The sequence below is a fragment of the Eublepharis macularius genome, chromosome 1 (genome assembly GCF_028583425.1).
Source record: "Eublepharis macularius isolate TG4126 chromosome 1, MPM_Emac_v1.0, whole genome shotgun sequence".
NCBI lineage: Eukaryota > Metazoa > Chordata > Lepidosauria > Squamata > Eublepharidae > Eublepharis > Eublepharis macularius.
In genome coordinates, this window is record NC_072790.1 from 219,696,404 (window position 1) to 219,718,566 (window position 22,163).

General features: G+C 43.8%; 1 protein-coding gene across 2 annotated transcripts in view; it reads right to left on the bottom strand.

Annotated features, from left to right (window-relative positions):
• MSRA (methionine sulfoxide reductase A) overlaps positions 1–22,163 on the bottom strand; it is a 273,064-nt gene that overhangs the window by 87,048 nt on the left and 163,853 nt on the right. The window contains exon 4 of one of the 2 annotated variants that reach the window (XM_054988236.1): positions 4,132–4,236. The exons of the other annotated variant lie outside the window; for it this stretch is intronic. Within the exon in view, the coding sequence (XP_054844211.1) occupies positions 4,132–4,236 (105 nt within the window). The remainder of the gene's footprint in view (positions 1–4,131; positions 4,237–22,163) is intronic. 2 annotated transcript variants of the gene reach the window in all.

A 22,163-nucleotide genomic window follows, 5' to 3' on the forward strand; every position in this document is an offset into this window, starting at 1 on the left:
TTTCCAATGTTGTCCAAAAGTTCCAATTTTCCACAGGAAAAATTGAGGGGGGGAAACGGTCAAGAAAATCTTCCCCACCACCACCACCCCTGTCTTCAGATCTCTGGGCTAAAAGATTTTGACTTGCACAACACACACACACCCATCTGAAAATCTGGAACTCAAATCTGGCCCTCATAGGGATCCCATTCACTACAATAAGGAAAAGGGTATTGCTTGCATAAGGACTCTGTTGCAACAGAGAAGAATCATTCTAGATACTGGGATGTGCTACGCTGACATGATACACTGTTTATCAGAAATAAATCCACAGATTTTAAGGGAGCCTCAATTTACACTGACAGACAATACATACTGCATACAAAAGTCCACATAACATGTGCAACAGCCCTATCTTCAACCCTTCATGATGGATAACAGTAGCTATTAAGTTTCTAACATGTGGTGAATTTGCCAATGCTGTAATGAACTTCATTGCTTTTTTACAAATTGTACTCAGCTTTTTCTCTAATCAGCAGAGCTTTCAGATCATTCAGAAAAACATCGGATTGAATCCAACAAGCTATTCTGCTGGTGAAAAAAACTAAAGGTCCCCTCCTCTTTTGACCACCAAGGAAGACTGCAAGAAGACCTTAATGGACAAAAGTTTATGCATGATAGGGGCTGGAGGAGGAGGAGTAAGGAGTAGAATTAGGTGAGATTGAGTGGAAAAGCTGGCTGGATCAAACCCACTGAATGGTTCGGAGTAAAGAATCATCTGCACTGGAGGAAGGCTGGTGTCTGTTTAAATACTGTAACACTCAATGGGCCAAGAACAGTGTGAGCTTGTTTTTCATCAGCTTCTCATCACACATTCCAATAAACTTTGTCATGGCTGTTTCACTTTGAAGCTGTGATGCTTAAAGTCCACCTGACCCAAAATTATCAACTGGTCTGAAAAGCAGCTCTTCTGGGGCTCACCAAGAGAAGTCACTGTCAGCCCAACTACCACAAGGTTTGTATGCACTGCTCATGAATCCATTCCCATTTGGTATAATATCAGTTTAACTGAAGAGGTATACACCATCACACCCTTTTCCTGGAGTTTAACCCATTCATTAAGTGAAACAGATGGGAGGGATAATATAGGCCTACATTGAGAATTACAGGGTTTGAACTATCTTCTAAGGCATAAAATGAAAAGTACTGTAAACTGACTCACTGAAGACAAGAGATATTCTCCATGATGATGCCATATGTCCTTGGTTTCTAACTCTTTGGACACTAGCAGCTTTCTTAGGGACAGGATGCTGGGAAGGATAAAGCAGGACCGAAATATAGCCTCCAAACCTCAGAAGGTTAATAATGAACTGAGGGTTTTCAGCAGTGATAGGAGAACACTCTGAGCTCTATTTGGAATTGGAATCAGTTTATTTAATTTTTTCATGTTAAATATTTATATGCCCATCTTTCCCTTTAGCATCTTAGGACCCAGTTAAACTGAGCTATTTGCTTTTAAAAAATTGCAAATATCTTGACATTTTTCTGAGCCCAGTTCTCAGTTGGAATGGGGTTAAAGTGGTAGTGGCACTCCCAAATATGTTGTCATGACTGCAGTGGGGGCCCCAAAGCCCCTCACTCCCACCCCCATCCAGTGATTTCCATGCAAGTCTCAAACTGATGTGCATATTTAAATAAAGGTGGAAGCATCAGCCCTACAGAGGTGGCTCTGGAGAAGCTCTTCATTAATTTCACTTCATCAGCAAAGCCACTTAAAAGTCTTCTCTAGATCTGGCTTTCAGAATTTAGCAGCACTCATTGGGAAGGTGGAGAGAAACCAATCTTATCATATTGTCCCTCCACTTTTGATGTCACACATGAAAGTGACAAAGCTCTCTTACTGTAGAAAGAAAAGAGTTTCATGCCAACAAAGCAAGTACAGCAAAACAGTAGGTCCCAAAACAGCTAGATAGAGAAACTGGGGGTAGGGCATGTTGTGGGAGTCAATTTAAAAATGCATGTTGCAGGATTACATAAGGAGGCCTGTGTAAAAAAAATGTGGCACGGAAGCTTCATATACAGGCATGACTTTTGTTACAGAGGTCTGAACTCTTTCCAACAGACTCCTAATATGATTACCTAGAATATTTTCAAGGCTTCAGAGGAAGTTCACGAACATAAATATGAGAAACAATATCTCACTTAAATACAGTTTCTGCACCCTCCACATTTTTAGATGCCAAAATGAAGTTGCAGGTTTGTAGCAGAATGCATAATGGCATTTTAAGGCCACTTTAGCATTTTAGACGGGTACAGCTGTTTTTCCAATCCTCTAAGTAGACACATCTGTTCATTAGAAAAACAATGTAATTTCTAGCGACTAATTCTAATTATTTGCAGATGATAGATTCTTTATGTAGTATCATAAAAGGCTTGGCCTTTTATAAACAAACAGGCCCTCTAGGTGAAATGGGGCAAGGCAAGGAAGATCCAGCACAAACTGAGATAAATGTATGCATGTGAGCATGGAAGTCTGACCATCAAGATGAGAAAGGGCTTTACTGGATCTTCCACCAAGGGTCATTCAGTATTGGGCACCCTAAATGAGTTGGCAATGCTGCTAGTCATTCCAAATTGTAAATAGTATCATGGCTATTATGGCTTCACTGCCTTTTGAGGGTAGCCAAGCCTTGATCCCTCACTAATGTGGAAAGATCAGGTGGGCCTTAACCTCCGCTATTCTAGGCCCTTGAGCCTTGGTCCTCCTCTGCCCAGAACTGGGGAGGCTCCTATTCCTCCCACCCGTGATAGCCGTTCAGTTAATGACAGGGCAGCCAAGAAGGTGTCAAAGCTGCACGCCATATCAGAAAGAAAAAATATTATGAAAGGGACACGTCCTCCATTATCACTGCTGCTAAGATGCTAAAGGTGAATTGCTGCTGTATCCTAAAATGATGGATAGGGATGTAGCACAGAAGCTGCATTCCAGAACAGAGACACCATACTCTGGAGGAAAGCCACAGCACTAGCCGCTCTGAGGAAAGGGGCAGGGCTGGGTCATAAGCAGGAAGAAGAGGAGACCGAAAGCCTCTTAGCACTTTGCTGGAGATAATAGACTAACACTGTGGAAGGGAGGAAGTACCTCTTTCACTATCTTTGCTGCTAGCCTTTGGAGAGAATTTAAGTTCTTACTCAATGACAGCAAACTGAAGATAGTTTCAGGTAGGTAGCCATGTTGCAGTTGAAGAGCAAGATCAAGTCCAACAGAACCTTAAAGACCAACTAGATTTCCAAGGTTGAAATCTAGTGGGTCTTTAAGGTGGTATTGGATCCAGATCTTGCTCAACAAGCTGAAGGACAGCATCTGCCCCAATCTCCACCTAACTGCATTACAGACTTGTATTGCTCTCAGGAGGTAGAGAAATTCCTCTTTTCAGTGAAGTCACCAGGAATCCAGTCACTCCGCACTTTTACCTATGTAAGGTACAACCATGGTCAAGACCTTAAGTTCAGAAGAGAAGGACCATAGCTATGCATGCTGTTTCACAGCAACCTGTAAGAAGACCTTCTCTAGGCTGAAACTGCCTCTACATTTTCTTGCAACACATTATTTTCAAAGAGAGTAAATTAATATTTGCTAAGACAATATTTGCCTAATGTGTTGCTACCAATGGCCTCCACACTGCACACCTTACAATTCTTACCCTCATATTCCCTAATCATAAAAGATACCTATAGTATTTCTGAAAAGATAAAAAAGAACACCAAACTCAAACAGGAGAAAGGCTCCATTCCTTATTAAAATTATCACCTTTGAAGCTTCGGAGAAATGGAGCTTTAATTTGGGAGACAAAAGATTGCATTAAGGAGGAAACTGTAATAATCAAAGGTGAAAGGAATTTCTATTGTCTCGTATCTTTCTCTCTGTGGGAATTTTCACAGCACAGACGTCTGTGGGGGAGAGGAAGAAAAAAGGTTGCATTGTGCAGTTTCCAGCTCCTCATTCTTCCTCACCCCATCAATAAACGCCTGCAATCATACTCTCGAGCTGCAGTGCGATTTCAAGGTTCATCTCTTCTGAGCAGCTCGAACACTAATTATCCCAGCTGTAATTAGTAAGATAATTAAATACTGGCTCACTCATCACTCTACCTTGCGTTGGGTCATGATTCTCCCAGAAGACCTTGAGTAGTTTCTCAACACTGATGGTTTCCGGCTGATATACCACTCGTACAGCTTCAGTATGGCCAGTTTTTCCTTCAGCAAAACAAACAGGAAAGAAGTACTAGTGTTAATCTCCAAGACCACCCCAAAGAATGGACTTCTGTCTTGCTCATAAATTAATATGGTAAAATAAATATGTGGAGGGCTTTCTAATTTGTTTACATTTTACTCTGCACTATCTTTTCCGAAGGCCTGAGTATTCAGAACTAATACACTGCTCTCATTGGTGGTGGTGGAGAGCCTTCAAGTCATAGCTGACTTACAGCGACCCCTGGCAGGGTTTTCATGACAAGAGACTAACAGAGGTGGTTTGCCATTACTTGCCTCTGCGATCCTGGTTTTCATTGGAGGTTTCCCATTCAATTACTAACCAAGGCCGACTCTGCTTAGCTTCTGAGATCTGATGAGATCAGGCTCACTTGGGCTATCCAGGTGAGGGTGCTCTCATTGGTACAAGGAACTAAATGGTACAACCAGACATTTTACCTCATGCTTTGCAAGGCTAATATAAGTTTAGCTGCAGAAGCCTTGCTCTAATGTCAGAGCAACTTCTGCACTGTTCTGCAATTCAGTGTTTTGCAGAGAGTGCCAGATGTACAAATTTTTGCTCAATGAAGACGTTTGTTCCCTTGAGGCTAGGATTGCTTACCTGGAGAAGCTGAAACAGACAGAGAGATCTGTGAACAAGACCTTCAGGGACCTACTAGAACTGGCCTACTCTTATGCTAACACCTCCTCTGCTGTCAAGGAGACAAAGGATCTCGAAGCAGGAGGACATCAGGAAGGGGGAACCAGTCCCTTAGAAGGGACCCTTCCTCAGATGAAGAACCGATATTCTCTCATTCTGAGGATACCCTTCTGGGGCTGGTAGAGAGGTTGGCTTTTGGTAGCAAAAGATTCTACTGTTATGAAAATAGGAAGCAGGGCCTGCGATGGGCATTTTGACTACATAACAACTTGCCTGCTTAGTGTGAAAGTTGCTTATACCACATGCTGTCTAGATGGACTGACAGCATGGGAAAAGAGTCAGTGATCAAGGTGCATGTTGGTACCAGTGATACTAAGAGGGGAAAAAATTTAGATTACTTGGCAGAAGTCTAAATTCCAGCACTTCAAAGGTAGCATTTTCAGAATTGCTAACTGTTCCACATGCAAGGCCAGCTAGACATGCAAAGATTAGGAGTCTCAGTGTGTGTAAGACGAAGCAGTGTTACAAGGAAGGGCTTAGATTTGTTAGGCCCTGGGCAACTTTCTGGGACACACCAAATCTGTATAAAATGAGTTTCACTTGAACTAAAAGGGGAAAGGGTGCTGGGTCGGTGCTGGATATCAAAAAGTTGGCAGAACAACTTTTAAACCAACTCCTTTAAATGTTGATTCCATGTGTGGCTGCAGTAAAAATGGCAATCTCAATGTTGGAGGACTATTAGGAAAGGAACTGAAAATCAAATGGCCAATAATATAATACCCTTTTATATTGTAATGTCCTTCCTATAAAACTACAGTATGCCCTCATTCAGTATTTATCCTGGTTGTGAGCCTTTATGTGTTTTTAAGATTGGTTTTTAATGTGGCTTTAATGTACACATGCATATATAAAAAATAAATAAAATGTGGTGCAATTACCATGCCAGAACCATTCTTCCACGAAGAGTATTGGAAGAACTGAGTCAAATAGAGATGACAGGAGATGAAGTTGTAGGGTTAATGGGAAACTTGATAAATGAATAAGTTACCTAGTCTTGATGGCATACACCCAGGGGTTCTTAAGAAATGCAAATGAATTGGTTTCTGTGCTTTACTTTTAGGCCTTCCAGGGGCATCTGGTTGGTCACTTTGTGCAAAAGGATGTTATGATAGATGGACCACTGGTCATATTCAGCACAGCTACTCTTATGTTTTTATGGTGCTGGCCAGGGTTTGGGATCGACAAGAACTACACTAAGATGCTATACAAACACAGCATAAACACCCTTACCTTTGAATGCCCTCTTATTTTTGAAGGACTGGGCTGTTAGTTACTGCCACATGAGCCAAATAGTTACTACTGGATGTCTGGTATGAGCAACTCTCAATTACAACTACACCAAATGTAAGGAGACATAAGCAATTCATTACCAATCATTGGGTAAATTCTCTTACAGGAATAATCTACTCAACGAATTTGGCTAAATGTTCTCCACTGTTAATTAGGGATTATATCTATTTTATGGTTCACTTCAAGCTTAGAACAAGAGCTCCTCTGATACTGCCAACAATACTGGCAACCAGATAGATCCTATAGAATTAAATTTCTAATTACTTCAGTATGGTATCTACAGAAACCCAAAAAGGTTTCTGTAGAAGGAAGTATTGTAAAAAAGAATCCAAACAAAAATTATATTCAGTTGGAAGTTATTTCTGGATGCACCCCAAACCACTAATTCACCCTTGAGAAGAGGTAGTAGCTCAATTTTAATATACTATTAAATAATCCATCAGTTTTCAAGCATTACAGGGGAAACAGGGGTAAAGAGACTGTGGTCCTAGATTAAACGGTTAGAGTTAAGTATTACTCAAAGAGAATATCCTATAGATTCCCTTACTCAACGTTTCAGAATATGAAAGACACCAGTTTTTGTCAGTGTAAAGGAAAAGCAATAAGAAACAGCAGCAATTCAATCCCTTTTAAAGTGAGTATGCAGACGGTATAGAAGCAGAGTAATTTACAGCTGGAGTTAATGTGGGAGTAGTGAACAGCTGCTGTTTGAAAAGATAGGCACAGAAAATACTCTGGAAACTGAGATTATGGAAAGAAGCCTTTTTACAGGAGCCTAATAACCCAAAGGAATTAAGAAATATAAATTTGTTCAATGTATTCTAAAGATACACAAGAAGTAATTAAAGATGGCCATCGTTTAAGAGCTCCATTAAACAACATGGCATGGCTTCCTCTCCTCTAACATTTTTTGAGACACAGATGTGACTCGCAGGACACTGCCAGGTTATTCGGGGAGGGGGGGTGTGATCTTGAGCGAACTTCCTATATACCTATATATATTATCATCTGCATTAGTGCAAAAATTATAGTATTTCCAAAGTCCCCCTTGTGAGAGTGATCACACAAGACTTGTGTTCACTGAACAGGACCAGCAATAAAAACGCCAGATGTTGTGGCACTAAATGATAAACAGTCATTTCTGGACCTTAGATTTTTCTTTCAAAACTCTAGTGTCCATCAAATCTACGCTGTGGAAGAAAATGCATCATAGTTTAAAACCACCGACTGCCATTAATACAGTTTTAAGAAAGAGTTGGGGGCCGGAGATGAAATCACGGGGGAGGAGAGAAAGAAATGATTTGCATCCTTTCCTCTCTCACTAGTGCAGCTGACCTTCAGGATGAGCAAATCCCTGTTTATCTTGCTCTACCAACAGTCTCATACTAAAGTGCCACTGGCTGAGGCCTGGAGTTAGATGAGCAGGAAGCTGCCCAAACCTGGGCAATACAGGGCATTTTTTAAAACTTCCTCTTTCATTATGCTTCATGGGACAATTTAGGGGAACGGGTGAGCAATTGCACACTTCAAACCCTCCAAAATATTATGTTATGCCTCATCATTATGAGTTTCCTCTCTTTTCTGATACTCAATAGCATGCTCCATTCTCACTGAGAGGCTACCAAGGACTTCTATGTGGGCTATTACAACCCTACAAGACAAATAAATCTTAGAGTCTTTAGGGGAAACCTCAGTGGAAACATCTGTTCAATGCACAACAGGAGTGACAGAGAAGGAAAAGTAGGAAGGACATGAAGATATATTAAAGGCATTGGAGAGAAAAAGATGACAGTTTTTAGTGGTGTCTTCTAATCTCACATTTCCCAACACAGCACTAATTTCTGTTGCTTTTATTATTAGACAAAACATGGTGGTGGCCGGGGGTGGGGGGACAGAAATGCCCTGATATTGTGTAGGAATGTGGGGGAAGGGACTGTCTATAAAGAGAGATTTAAAGGATTGGGATTAAAATTAGGATGCAGAACTAAAAAAAATTTCACCTGACACACAGATTTGGGAAGCAGTACAAAGACTGACTGACTGATTGACAACAACAAGATTTATACCTCCCCCCCCTCACTTTCTGCCCTCATTCAGGCCAAGGCAGCTTTTGATTCTGGTGCCTCAACACAAAATCGTGTTAGCCATAATCACTGCAGAGTCTGACTAGTAGGGGCAATGTCAGACTTCAGAACCAAATGTTATAGGCACAGTAGCCATCATAGCAAATCCGTTGCACACCCTACAGTTAAAGAAATACAAGAATAAACCTATTAACATTCATTCTTAAACCCATGATATCAGCAGGAAGTCAACTTCATCTAATGGTTAGCATGCCAGACTAGGATCAGGGAAAATCCCCACTCTGCCATGGAGGCTTGTTGGGTAACCTTGGACCAGGCATGGTATCTCAGCCTAAACTATCTCGCCAAGCTTCTGTGAGGATAAAATGGAGGTTGGGAGAACTAGGCATACTCCTTGTAGGAAGGACAAGATAAAAACATAATGGTTACTTAGAACCATTAGATGTTGGATCAAACTAAAGTTCAGCATCCTGTTTTCAACACTGGCCAGTCCAAATGCTATTGAGAAGTCCACAAGCCAAGCAAGAAGGCAAATAGCAACTGGCATTTAGAGGGTGCTGCAGTGGGAGTTGTGGAATGCAGGTATCCTCCACCATTCAAGCTAACCTTTCTAAACCTAACCTTTCATGAGTGAGATTGCCTCTTTACTTTTAAAAGATGTACATCTAGCTTTCCCTTTTCATAATAGTCACATAACCACCATTGCCTAGAGATTGGCAAACACCTAAAATATCCCTAAGCTGCTTTTTCAAGAAATGACAGGATGGAGGGGATGTATTCTTTCCCCCTTTCCCAGCGCTGCATACCTTCATCCAAGCCACAACTGAGAGCAGGGGAACCTCATCCCACCCAGCGCAGGAGTAAGTGTGAGGCACCCTCTCTAAATGGTTCTTCTACAGCTGAAGAACCAAAGAAGCACACGCTTACACATCTCTTCTGCATTCAAGTTATCCAGTTTATCCCACTTAGTGTTGACAGCAGGATCCTCCCATACCAGCTGGAAGTGATGGAAGCCAGCATGCACATGCACACCGCTAGTACTGTGAGATAAAATTAAAATGGAAGAAAGGTAGGGACAGCTAGCACCAGCCACTTGTCATGTACATGCTCTGAGTATTCCATATAAAGATACAAGTCCTCTTATGTAGCCTTTGAAAAGTGGCAGTGGGCAAAGTTCACTGTGTGTACTTTCTACAGATGAAAGCAGAACGATCTTCACCATGCCAATGATTTTAAAAAGAAGATTCCCAGCCCATTTCCTGCCCACTGAGACATCAGAAGGGAACTTCTTAAAAGATTTCAAAGCCACAGAGATCCGATTTTTCTCTATAGCCAGAGAAGCAAATACATTTTGTCAACCTAGTACATTATGATTTCTCTGGGAAGCCAAAGAATCTATGTAGCTTTGAAATCTATGGTCTGAGCTTGGGGGAGCTGGGGGACAGAAAATAAAACTGCAAACCCTCTACAGACCAGGGACGAATGTTCACTGGCAATATTTACCCTGTACTGAGCTTCCTCAGAACCTTCAAACAAATAACAGACTCCACTATTAAGCCAGTGATATGCCTGCTAAAGAAGAAGAAGAAGAAGACGACGACGACGAAGAAGAAGAAGACGAAGAAGACGACGACTATACCCATTCATCTAGTTTATACAGGGGTACTGAAGGTATTGTCTGACATAACTCTTACAGAAATGGACATACTTAAGCAAGTAAGTATACAACCTTTCCACTGGTCAGGAAAGTGCTGGCTTTCGACCTACAGAACATAAAATGAAAACTGTGCAGCCAACTCTGCATCTTACCTTTCTGTAGGCGATGCCTCTTTTGCCCAAATAATCTGACACTGCCTCAGACTACCACACATCTAGCATGTGAAACATCCTAGTTTCTAACCCAGACATCTTCAGTTAAAGAATTTTCGATGGTGATACCACGGCAAAGCTCAGCTATAATAATTAATTGTATGCTGATGGACCTAATACATGCAGTGATTTCTTATGTGTTTGCAATAAGCAGTTCACAATTGCTTAGTAACTTTGAGAAACTGTTTAGTTACACTGAGTATCGAAAGAAAGATTTCAGAGCTTTGTCTCAGAAGATATGGGTATAATAGCATTGTTTGTTTGCCAGATACATTCAGCCAGAAAGGAGTTCTTAAAAGGTAACATACTCAAGACAATGGCTTATTCTGTAGTGTCACACAAGTGCAAATGTGATATGAGCTGACTTTGCAATAAAAAGGTGACATGCGTACTGAAATTTCTGACTGCAACTTATACTATGAACCAATCATATTGTAATTAGGTACACTGATATTGTGAGATCAAAAACACTATAATAACTGCTGTTCAAGGGAGGAGCCAGAGGGAAACAATTTGGGGGAGCTTCTAATGCCTGGTTTCCCTCCCGGCTGTTGCAACAACGAAATAAATCTAACCTTCTTCTTACTCCTGGCTTCCAGTGTCTTATCGGGTGAGGCACTGGAGGAGATAGACTTTTTCAGGCATAACAATAGCAAAGATTGGGTGGGGGTGGGGGGTGGGAATCTGCTCACTGACAGAGTAGACAGCCCAGAACAAGATGAAGCAATAGTCGGCTCATTAGAAGGCAACTCCTTACATACAATATGTGCTTCTACTTAACTGAGAGGTGAAACCAGGATTCTACACACTGAAGATCATGCATTTTATAAATGTAGCTTTCAGTGTATTACTCAGTGTTTGCAGAGTTCAGGATGGAATGTGAAAAGCTGACAATGCTGATTCATCCAGCTGTCTGGGGGTGGAGCAGTCTGTGCGCCTGTGCTTTACTGGGCCCGGCACAACCACACCAGCAATGGGAGGCTTCCAAGCAGCCTAGCTGGCTCCCAGCAAAGTTGAGATAGAGAAGCAAGGAGGAGGGAGGGACAGATTAGGAGCCCATTGGCTGGGAGGCTCATTAGGCAGCAGATTCCAGCTCAGGACTTGCAGCCATTGGCTGGAGTTCAAGAATTCCCACCCCCAAGCAACCCTTTATTAGGCTGATCAGGGGTGGGGGGAAGAGAGGCCAGGCCCCTGAGAACCCCTGGTAGCCAAAGGCATCTTACTGAGGTGGTGCCCCCAGACTGGCTAAGGAAAAGGGTGGAGGGTGTGCTTCCCGTGGACTCCAGCCCCAACAGGTGGAGTCTGACATCAGCCTAGTACTATGATTAAATAGCTTGTGAAGGTTTCAGATGGAGGTCATTTCTAGCACTGTTACCTCAGATCCTTTTAACAAAAACTGAAAGGGACTAAATTCTGAACACGGCACATGCTAACTGTGAGCTTTACCAATAAGCTACAGCCCTTCCAGGCATATCCCTAAGCACCTATGAAGTTCACAAAGTTTTGTTGAACAAGCTATGGCGTTGGATGCAGACTAAATTTTCCACTGATGAAAATTTCTGCCAGTTCCCTCTTCCTGCTACCAACCTCTCCCCTGCCCACCACCATGTCATTCTTCAGGGTCCCCTACAGCCAGGAGTAATATTTTGTAGAGATCCATGTGCTGCAATGGGAGTGGGAAAGTAGGAAGTTTCCAGACAGAAAATTTAGTCTATATCCTACTCATTATTTCTTAGCATAACCTTCTTTGTGGGATTGTTATAGGGTTACTGTCTGGTTCTATAGTAGTAAAAACAGCTCTCTTGATTTCATTCAGGAATCTTTGAGCACACCCATTGTAAGCTCACCCACTGTAACGTGTTCAAAAGAGATGGAAGTTATTGCCAAAATAACTTTTAAGGGCAATGGACATACACAATCCTTAAATATGACAGAGACAAAAACCAACAGGTTATAAGGTAAAGAAACTGGATAAAACTCAATTGTTTTACCTGGAATGAAGCTACTGATAAAGCTTCTGCTTTTTGGAGAAAAAGAAAAAAGTGGGTATTGAAAATCCTAATGTAACATATGATACATTTTATTGTTCAACATAATTAATAAAAAGTTTATTTACAGGGCTGCCATAAGCATATCCTGAAGTGGGTCAACTGCCAGGGTCCACGTGTGCCCCGTACTATGTGATGACGTCACTGTGTGTGACATCATCAAGCAGCAAGCCGCCCCCACTGGTGCGGCAGGTGGCTGGGATGGCGCACAGAGGCTGCCCATGCTCCCAGTCGGGCACAGCGGGTGGCTGTGGTCCTGTAACCTCATATACCAAAGGTCCAAAATATCCATTGCAATCCAATCCAATGCACAATAACTCCAAAACTACTCAATAAGAGTGTATAAGCTTGTAAACGTGCAGCCCAATTCCATGCGCGTTCATTCAGCAGTAAATCTCAGTCAGTTCAGTGCAATTTATTCCTAAAACCTTAAAAATGAAACGTTAGTTTTGATATTCTGATATGGCACCTACATTCTAGAAGTCCCCAGTTTCCTTGTAGGCAGGAAGAGATCGCGCGCCCCACCCCCCGCTTGTTTCTGAGCAACTTTTCTCTGGTTTCCCTTTCTGGAGAAACTCCCTGAGTCTGCACAGCCTCTATCTTTCCTGGCGCCTCTTCTCCCCCTCCACGTGCGCCCTCCTACAGTGGAGACGGGCATGGCGGGGAGGAGAATACACACGACCCTCTTCTTGAAAGGCAAGGCTCGATCTTGCTGCAGCTGGAATAGCCTTGCCATTGAAGGATCGTGTTTTGGGGGGAGGGAGGGGTGAGGAGACCAGAATAAAAACGCCACCACCGCTAACTGCAGCAAAGTCTCCCCAACACCACCGGACTGCCTGAGACGATTTCTGTCCAGCTCTGTCTTCTCGTTCCCTTCCAATCCTAACAGCTTTCCATTAAGGCTCGCTCCCTGCCAGCTGCCGTGAGCCAATCCGGCTTCAAGAGGTGGGCGGAGACGATGGAGCAGATGCTGGGCGTGTGTCGAGCAAGCGTGTAGTGCGCCGGTCTGCCGCTGTCGCTTCCAGTCGAGCTCCTGCCAGTCTCAAACTTCCAGTGTAGGCAGGGCACAGGAGCATGCACGGCGGCGAGGTGAGACAGAGGGACGAACTCCGCATGTCTGCTGGGGCACTGAGGCAGTGAAAGTGCGTCCTACCAGCCCTCCCGCTCCGTTGTTCCACATGCTGCCCCGGCCGCTGCCGTGCCTGCTGCGCCTGGACGGGGGCGTGTGTTGGCGGTGGTGGCAGCACGTGGCGGGAGGGCTGGCAGGCTGCAGCAGCTGCAGGCCAGGCATGGCAGGTGGCCAGGGCAGCGCGCAAGCAGCTTCCCGTCCCTCTCGCTCAGCCGCCAGCGTGCACCCCCACCCCCAGCACCCCCTCCGGTGCCTCAGTGCTCAAGGTGGGTGCCGGACCTGCCTCAATGGGTGTGCTGGCCCTGCTTGTGAGTGCTTTGTCATCTCTGCATATGATGTCTAACACTGCTGAAGGGCATGTGGGTGGTGCACAAAGCACCAGCATTCCTGGTGGCCATGGCAGTGGCACTCCTAGCTGTACCCAGCACCATCACAGAAAGGGTGTGCAGGTAGCATGGACAGCTGTGACTGCAGGTGATGGGGAGAGCTTGTGAGTGAGCAAAGGAAGGATGTGTAGGTAAGTTGGAGTACATGGGTGTATGGGCAAGAACGGGGCCTAGTTGTGCCTAGTGGGGGGACCTTGAGCACTCGCTGCCTAGGGCCCTCCAAAACCTGGAACTGGCCCTGATTTTTATTATGAAACAGCAGTGCCCTACGCACCCTCTCATTCAACACTAGGAGATGCAAAAGCTGGTTGTTATGACCTGCTTCCTATCTGAGGCTGCTGGAGGAGCAGTGCTTGCCAAGACAGCAACTTTCATTCTCACACACAGGCGGCCAGCCATCCCTGCTGTAATGTGCCCATTATCCAGCCTGTGACTTCTCACTGCTTTATTTAGTTTATGCATGTTGCCTCTCAATATAAGATTCCTGCTGAGAAGATCCCGGAGATTGACTTCACATCTTTTCAGCAAAGTCTACACCAAAGGTTGTTTCAGGCCTAATACTGGGTCAGAAACAGGTCTAAATAATAAATCTCATGCAAGAAAATCTTTGCGCTCCCAAACTTGTATTTAAGCAGCTGTAGACCAAAGGGTGATCAAATTTTATTGCCCTGTTTTTGAGAAGGCTGTTTTCCAGCAGCTAATTACCTGTTTATCATGTATTCATTTCCCACTTAGAAAACATAGCTGCTCTCAGAGGATTAAAGGAAGCAAACTCTTCTATGGAGATTCCAAACGGGAAAGAACAGAAATATATGTGTGTGTATATGAGCCCACACACAGAGGTGTTCTGAGAAAGAGCCATTTCTGTGCCACTTACACACTGTTTTTAAATGTTCCTCAGATTGGCACTTAAAGATCAGTGAAGCTAGCTCTCTGATTTTGCATAACAGAAGCTGCAGTTGCATTTTGAGAAAGCAGCACAGCAGTAAAGAAATCTGCCATCTCCCCTCGTTTTTCTATGTTCTGACCATACATCCTGCTGAGGGACCAAATACAACCAACTACACATGGCAGATTTCATCTTCCGTCAGCTGTTTTTTTTCTGCCCACGATCCTTATTCTTACGTAAGATTAAGAAGATACTACTGGTATCTGCGGCAGCCAGTGACATAACAGGGTGACTTCAGGTTTTTGTGAAAGAAACACATTATCTAGATCCATTTCAATATGACCCAATCTAGTTTGGGAACTATCTGAAATGGCCTTATCACCATGATGGATTACATCTGCCAGAAAAGAGAAGGGGAGAATATAACCATTTTGATGCTGATATCTTAGCTGCTTTCAATGGTATTGTCCATGATAATACTATTGATACTTTTTGAATCAATTAGCCAAGATGGTATCAGAAATATCACAGTTCAGGGGTTCTGCTTCTACTTGGATGAGAGTTACCAAAATGTGGTCCAGAGGCAGAGTGGTTACTCTCAAGACCACGGCATCTGTGCTGTGAGGTCATGCAGGATTTCATCTTATTCTCCATGGAATTTAAGGGATGATTTACAGGGTCCTTTGTCCGCTGTAATAGTCACACGGGACTTAATTCCTAGATGTATAGAATCATAGGGTGGGAAGGGATCTCCTGGGTCATCTAGTCCAACCCCCTGCACAACGCAGGAAATTTACAACCACCTCCACCACCCCCATCCCCACCCAATGACCCTTCCTCCATGCCCAGAAGATGGCAAAAAACTGTCAGAATCCGTAGTCAAACTGTCCTGGGGGAAATTGCTACTTGACCCCAGTGGGGCAACTGGCATTACCCTGGGCATGTAAGAAGGGGCCATGAGAACTAAGCACTAATGTAACCCTTCCTGCCCTCCCTCTCATGATCTGCCTAGTTTCACAGAATAAACACTGCTGTCAGATGATTTAATTTCAAGCCATTGGTTCTGGTCCAACCTTATGGGGTAGTGGAAAACAACTCCACACTATCCTCTATATTGCAGCCCTTCAAGTACTTGAAGATGGTTATCATATCACCTCTCAATCATCTCCTCTCCAGGCTAAACATACTGAGCTCCTTCAACCTTTCCTCATAGGACTTGATCTCCAGACTCCTCACAATCTTCGTTCCCTTTCTCTGGACTCGCTCCAGCTGGTTTATATCCTTCTTTAGTTGTGGTGCCCAAAACTGTACACAATACTCTAGGTGAGGTCTGTTATTGTTATTATTATTATAAGATTTCCTATACAAGAAGTCACACTGAGATAGATCTAAGTCAAGACCCTTTAGTGGCAGTAAAAATCTAAGGGAACACCAGGGAAATCAGGGAAGCAGCAATATATAGGTCACAAACAGGGGACAAAGCAGCACAACACACAACTGTACTTCTACATTTCAACTGTCAGGAGAGCAGAGGATGTTCTGATCAATAGACTGGACTTGGTAGTTGGCTGGATGAAGGCCAATAAACCGACGCTCAGTCTAAACAATACTGCCCTGCACTGCACTTCCCTGAAAGATCACGTTTGCATGCTCCAGCAAAGACGGAAGTCTCATCTATGAAGCACGGAGCCTTTAACAATTGCAGATGCTTCACCAGCTACATCTCTTCTTGGAAATACAAGGTCTGGCCATTGTTAACCATCCTCTGATCACATCTGCACTAGTTCTGCAATGCACTTGACTTGCAGCTGCCTCTGAAGACTGTTCAGAAGCTTCAATTGTAGCTACAAAGCCTCAAACTTCTGTATGGGAAAACAGCTCAAAAGACCTGAAGGAGCAGCAAACTCCCAAGCACAATTCAAAGCGCTAGTACTTATCTTTGAAGCTCTGAACAATTTGTGACCTTGGTACTGCTCCCACATGAACATGCCTAAACATTATCATGTCCTACAGAGACCCTATTGTATGTGCCCCTGTTTACTGAGATGAGGCTGGAAGCCACGTGAGATAAAGCCTGTTCTGCAGCATCACCACATGCATGGAACTCCCTCCTTACCTCGCTTGCATTTTACCTTTTATTTTCTACTACTGATTTCAAAATACTCTAGCGTTGTTACTAGTACTGATTTTATCAGCTTTATTGATTTGATTTTTACTGAGTGCAAGTGATGGTATAATTTTATTTTTATGTACCACCTTGTGAGTTTTATAGTTATGAGGCGGCATGAAAGTAAGTTAAATACATAAATGTTGCATCCATGTCTATGGTTGTTCAACAAATACGTTTTAAGAAACTGGATCCACAGAGCTATGACTATCCAGTCACATTTGCATAGGAACCCTTTCCCCAGGGCTCATTTGGGATGCATATAATACCTGTGGCTAGTCACACTGTTCCAGTGGAAACCTGCAGTTTACGTTGTAAATAGCCTTAAGTGCACTGGCAGAAAACTAGAAACAGTAGTGAATGAATTAACTGGAAGTCAAGGAGTCTGCAGTGAAATGGTGAGTCAATGCACATTTTTGGCCTTCAAGGCTCAAAGAAACCCTACAAAGTTGGCTGTAGATGTCTGCACAACCAGAGAAGCTGGTCAGAGCAAGGAGCTGCATGTAACTCACTCACAGCCCATAATCTACCTGGCTTGGGAAGTCAAGAGCTAATCTGGTGTTACTGGTGAGACTAATGATGCCCAAATCTGCTGTCTTTATTTAGGAGAGGGTGTCGTGGCTCATTGATAGAGTGTCTGCCTGACATGCAGAAGGACCTGGGTTCAATCCCTGGCACCATTAGTTTAAAGGAACAAGTCATAGGTGATGTGAAAGACTTGAGACCCTGGATAGTGCTGGCCAGTTTGAGTAGACAACAATGACCTAGATGAATTAGTGGTCCGATTTAGTATAAGGCAGCTTCATGTGTATTTATTTAGGTCATAGTGCTGATGAGGGAAACCAGTAAGTCTTCCCCTCTGAGCTACCAGATTGCTAGTCCCAAACTATTTCCCCACTCTTAGGCTTGAGTGCCTCATACAGTGCACATGGAGAAATTCAGATCTCCTGGCAACCCTGCACAGTTAAGAGCCAAGGCCAACCTGCCCCCACGGTGAAGCCACCCATATTATCCATCCTGACACTTTTTTGAGATAGGAGAGCCTCTCTCCTACTGAGACTTTTCAGGTAAGGTTCCCTCATGTCTTCTGCTGGACCCTTGAACTTGTTTCCTATTGGAAACAAGACTGAAGCCCAGCATGTGAGCATCTTCAGCCACAAAACCAACAGCACCTCACTTTGCTGTTTCCTTCAGCAGTGTAAATGATCGGTTTATTTTTGGTCTTGCATAACTTCTTTATCCCTGCACTCTCTCTCTCTGTGCAGAAGACTTCACATTAAGATTCTATTCTTCCAAGTACTTTCCTCTATTTCCTTTATTGCATCCTGGCTGCCTTTTTGGTACCTTTACAATCTCATCCCTGCACTTGCTAGCCCTACAGTTTAGGTCTGATATCTCTGGAAGTGAATATTTGCTAGGTTATTGGGATAAGATTATGTCCAACCATACCCCAAGCCATCTTATACAAACTTCCCCAGCAGTGGAATCTTCATGTTAGCAGTCAGAAAAACCCTTACCCACACTGGAAGGGCAGTTTGTAGATATGAAATATCTTAAACCCTTTTCCAGAAGTCCCAGACACTGCCTCGCCCTAGCAGAGTGGATGCGAGCCGGCTGGGAGACTGGGAAGTTACCAAGCCATGAGTTATAGAGAAATGACTGACTGAATAGCCCCCACACCCAGGAGAGAAGCAGAGATAATGAAGCTTTCTGATAGACCCCTCCCCACCTAAACTCATCAATGTCTTCCTCCACCACTTACCTAATCAGCTATTCAGCGAACCTGATAGCCTTCCTGTCCAACACTCACCAGGTCATCAAGCAACATTTTTACCTATAGTCCAGCCCAGATAGTCATATTACAACTTATTGCTCCACCTCTGGGCAAGCCACTAAGGTATTGTTTTTAGAAGCAAGGCATCGGTTTTGGTCCAGGGTACATTTCGCTCTATAACTGGGCTGTCCGGTCAAGTGCTCAGTGTGTGTGTGTTCTCAATCCAAATACCCACCCTCAAGTTTGCTTGAGCCCCCTCTTATCTCCATGGAATGCTGGTCATTTTGCTACTGCTCCCACAGACCCCTCCTCTCTTCAGGACTGGTAAATATCACCCACCCCAATTATTCTCTCCCACTTTCCTCCCTATTTTCTTAGTTAGGTCTGTGTGTATGCTGTGTGTGTTTTCTGTGTGTCTGCCTTTTTAGGTTCTGTTAATTAATAAACCTTTCCTTTAAAACATCTGCCTGTTTATTTGAGAGTTCTCTAAGGGAACAATCCTGATATACAAAGGTGAAGACTTCTCGGTTACCCCCCCCCCCGCTGCATCTCCTTGAATGCTAATTCTAACTCACAAGAAGACACACACACACATGCAAATTAGGGTAACACAAAGGGATTTCAGCACCAAACTGTACCTGTTACTGGTACTGTGTATCTGATTATACAACTGCTTAATTTAAATTGCCAAAACCTGCTGAAACTGGAAGAGTGCAGGTGGAAAATACAAAACTTATCTTATGCCAATGTAGATGATTGACTGTTCTGTAGAAACACATATTCAGTGTGGCTTTAAGACATGCATCTTCTGTAATCACGTCTCACAGTTCTGCACATCTGACTGGCTGACTGCTAATCTCCTGAACTAACTTATTAATGTGGGCAGGAGAAGTAGCAAGAGGTACTTAGACATTATTTGGGGAACAGCCCTGAAATCTTCCTGTTAACAGAGAGGCTGACAAATCTATCCTTTCAGATGTTTGTAGGGCTATGTCATGGTTTCCCACTACTTTAGAACACTATTCTGCTCTTGGGATGTCCGTAGCCAATTCGCCAATCCTCTCGCTCATCTCAGGGCCAAGCTAGACATCTTCCTTTTCCAGCTGGTTTTGCTTTTACTCCTCCACAGGGGTCATTTTGTAGAAAAAGAGCTGGAGGAACTCATTAGCATAACACATTAGCACAACTCATTAGCATGTGCCACGCCCCTTGACATCACCAGAAGTGTGTCATTAGCATAACTGATTTGCGGATGCCACACCCCCTGACATCACCTATCCTGGCTGTTTTGGACCCAGTCCTGACCATTCAGGGCCAAAATTGGGCCCAAAATGGCAAAAAAGGGGCTGAAAATGGTCAGGATCGGGCCGCTGCTGAGCGGGAGAGTGAGCCACCACCCGTCAGAGGCCCTATTCAGGCCTTTTCGGCCCCAATCCAGGCCGAAACTGGCCCAAAATGGCCGAGAGTCAGGTGGGCGGGGCCACCTGTCATGTGACCTCTTTAGGGAACTGCCGGAACTGCGTTCCTGCGCATTCCCCCTCAAAATGAGCCCTGCTCCTCCCCCCACCTTGGCCCATACTTCCTCCCTCAAGTTACGTGCAGCTTCACAGTAGCTTTGGGGAGTAGCTGTTAAAAATAAAAAAGACCCTAAATGGCCTCAGAATGCCTCTGTGGGGGAGGAGGGGCTCCTCCCTCCAGTTTTTTCTCCCTCAAAATTGCCGGTTTCCCTATTTTTCTTGCTCCACATGGAATATTCTGTGCATGTGGAGAAGTAAAAACAAAGGGGAAAAAGTCCTTCCATGCTATTGTGACACAGGGCCACAGTTTGAGAGGGCAAGGAGGGGCTCCTCCTTCCCTGCAGAGGCACGCTGAGGCTATTTGGGATCTCTTTCATTTTTTGACAGCCATTTACTTTTTTAACTGCTGTATGGCTGTATGGCTGCAGAAACCAGCTCTTTAAAAACCTGCACATCTAGCTTGGCCCTCCGATTTATTTCCATGCCTAGCTACTAACACATCAAAAAGCAGGCAAAGGTTGCCATGCTTTAACAGTCATGGAAGTAAATGCTAAAGCTCAAAAAGGGCCATATAGGTGAGCAACAACTCGCACCATTTCTATCTCTGAACAAAACTGAGTGGCAGGCAGGTCTTGGGCAAGCTGACACAGAGGCAGCATTTACAAGGGAAGGAAAAGAGCGAGGAAGTATGGGCCAAGGAGGGGGGGGGGAGGAGTAAAAGCAGAACCAGCTGGGAAAGGAAGATGGTCCTGTCACTCTACACAGCTGCAGCCCATCTTTATGGCTACACTGCTATCCATATTCGCACCATTTGGTGGGCAACTTGCTAGAGCTGTGTAAGAGTTCCACATTCATCTCCCTTATGCTCACTTTTGCAAGCTGACAGGATGTGCTGTGTCATTCTGCAACATGGCCTTCTGCCCCAGCATTAATTGAAACTTCTGTTTCTTTCCCTAATCCACATTCAGAACATGACTTCATTGGAAACAGCATTGATTTTTGCTCTCCCAGCACTGAAGACTAGTTCACCTATATCAAGAAAAGAAACTCTGTGGAAGAGAAACTGATCTGTTGTGGCATCGGGTGACTCAGGTGACATAACTTGCTTTGTCACACACACTCGGATGGTGAAGGCAGCTATATAAAAACATACAAATGCATTAGGGTGGAGTTTAAGTTGCCTTGTACATCAAAGATTTGTGAACTGGCATACAAATGTAGTAAACAGACAAACCATAAACAAATAAACCAAGTGACAAGGCAAGAACATAAGCACATGAATACACGTAATACTTCCTCATGCCTGCTTTATTGCAAATGCAATACACAATCTCACTTTTCCCTGAAGCATGAATATTAAACAAATGCTGTAGCACCATCTGCAAGACAACAACTTTTTGTCACGCAAGAGTCTACACTAGAAACCTTTCCCAATACAACAAAAGAATATTTGAGACATCCCAAGTGAGACCAAGGCTTATAGAGCTTTCCAGATATAAAGTTAGAACATTCTTCTTAAAAATGCTTTTGTACCTTAAAAATCTGCCCCCCCCTGACACACACACACACACACAAGGTGAAGGTACTGAGAGATTTCCAGTGTCTGGTTTTGTCATGCACTTTTGCACCTAAACATGGTAGCCTTATGCAACATTGTGAGCTCCGGTGACATACATACTTCCTACAGCCTTGCTTCGCCTACCGATGTGTCTGCAATTTTGCCAGCTAAAGCTGTTGGCTCATTCTGGTTGTTGGGACACAAGTTGACACTGTCCTCAACCAATGCCAGGAAAGAATGGCAGGCCCTCTCATCTTTTCCACTCTCTTTTCCCTTCTGCCCTGTTAAGAAGGAGGTGCTAATAACCAGACCGAGGATAGCTTCACACATGGTTAAGTTTCCTGCATAGCTGTTATTTCTGTAGAGGAAGCTGTTCATACCTGCAGCATAGCAGAATTAGTCTGATGTAAGTCAGCTTTATGTGGTTTCGAGTGTGGCACTATTCCTCCCTGGCAAATGGAACCTAAGCTCTATAAAACAAAAGAATTCTAGAAATGGGAG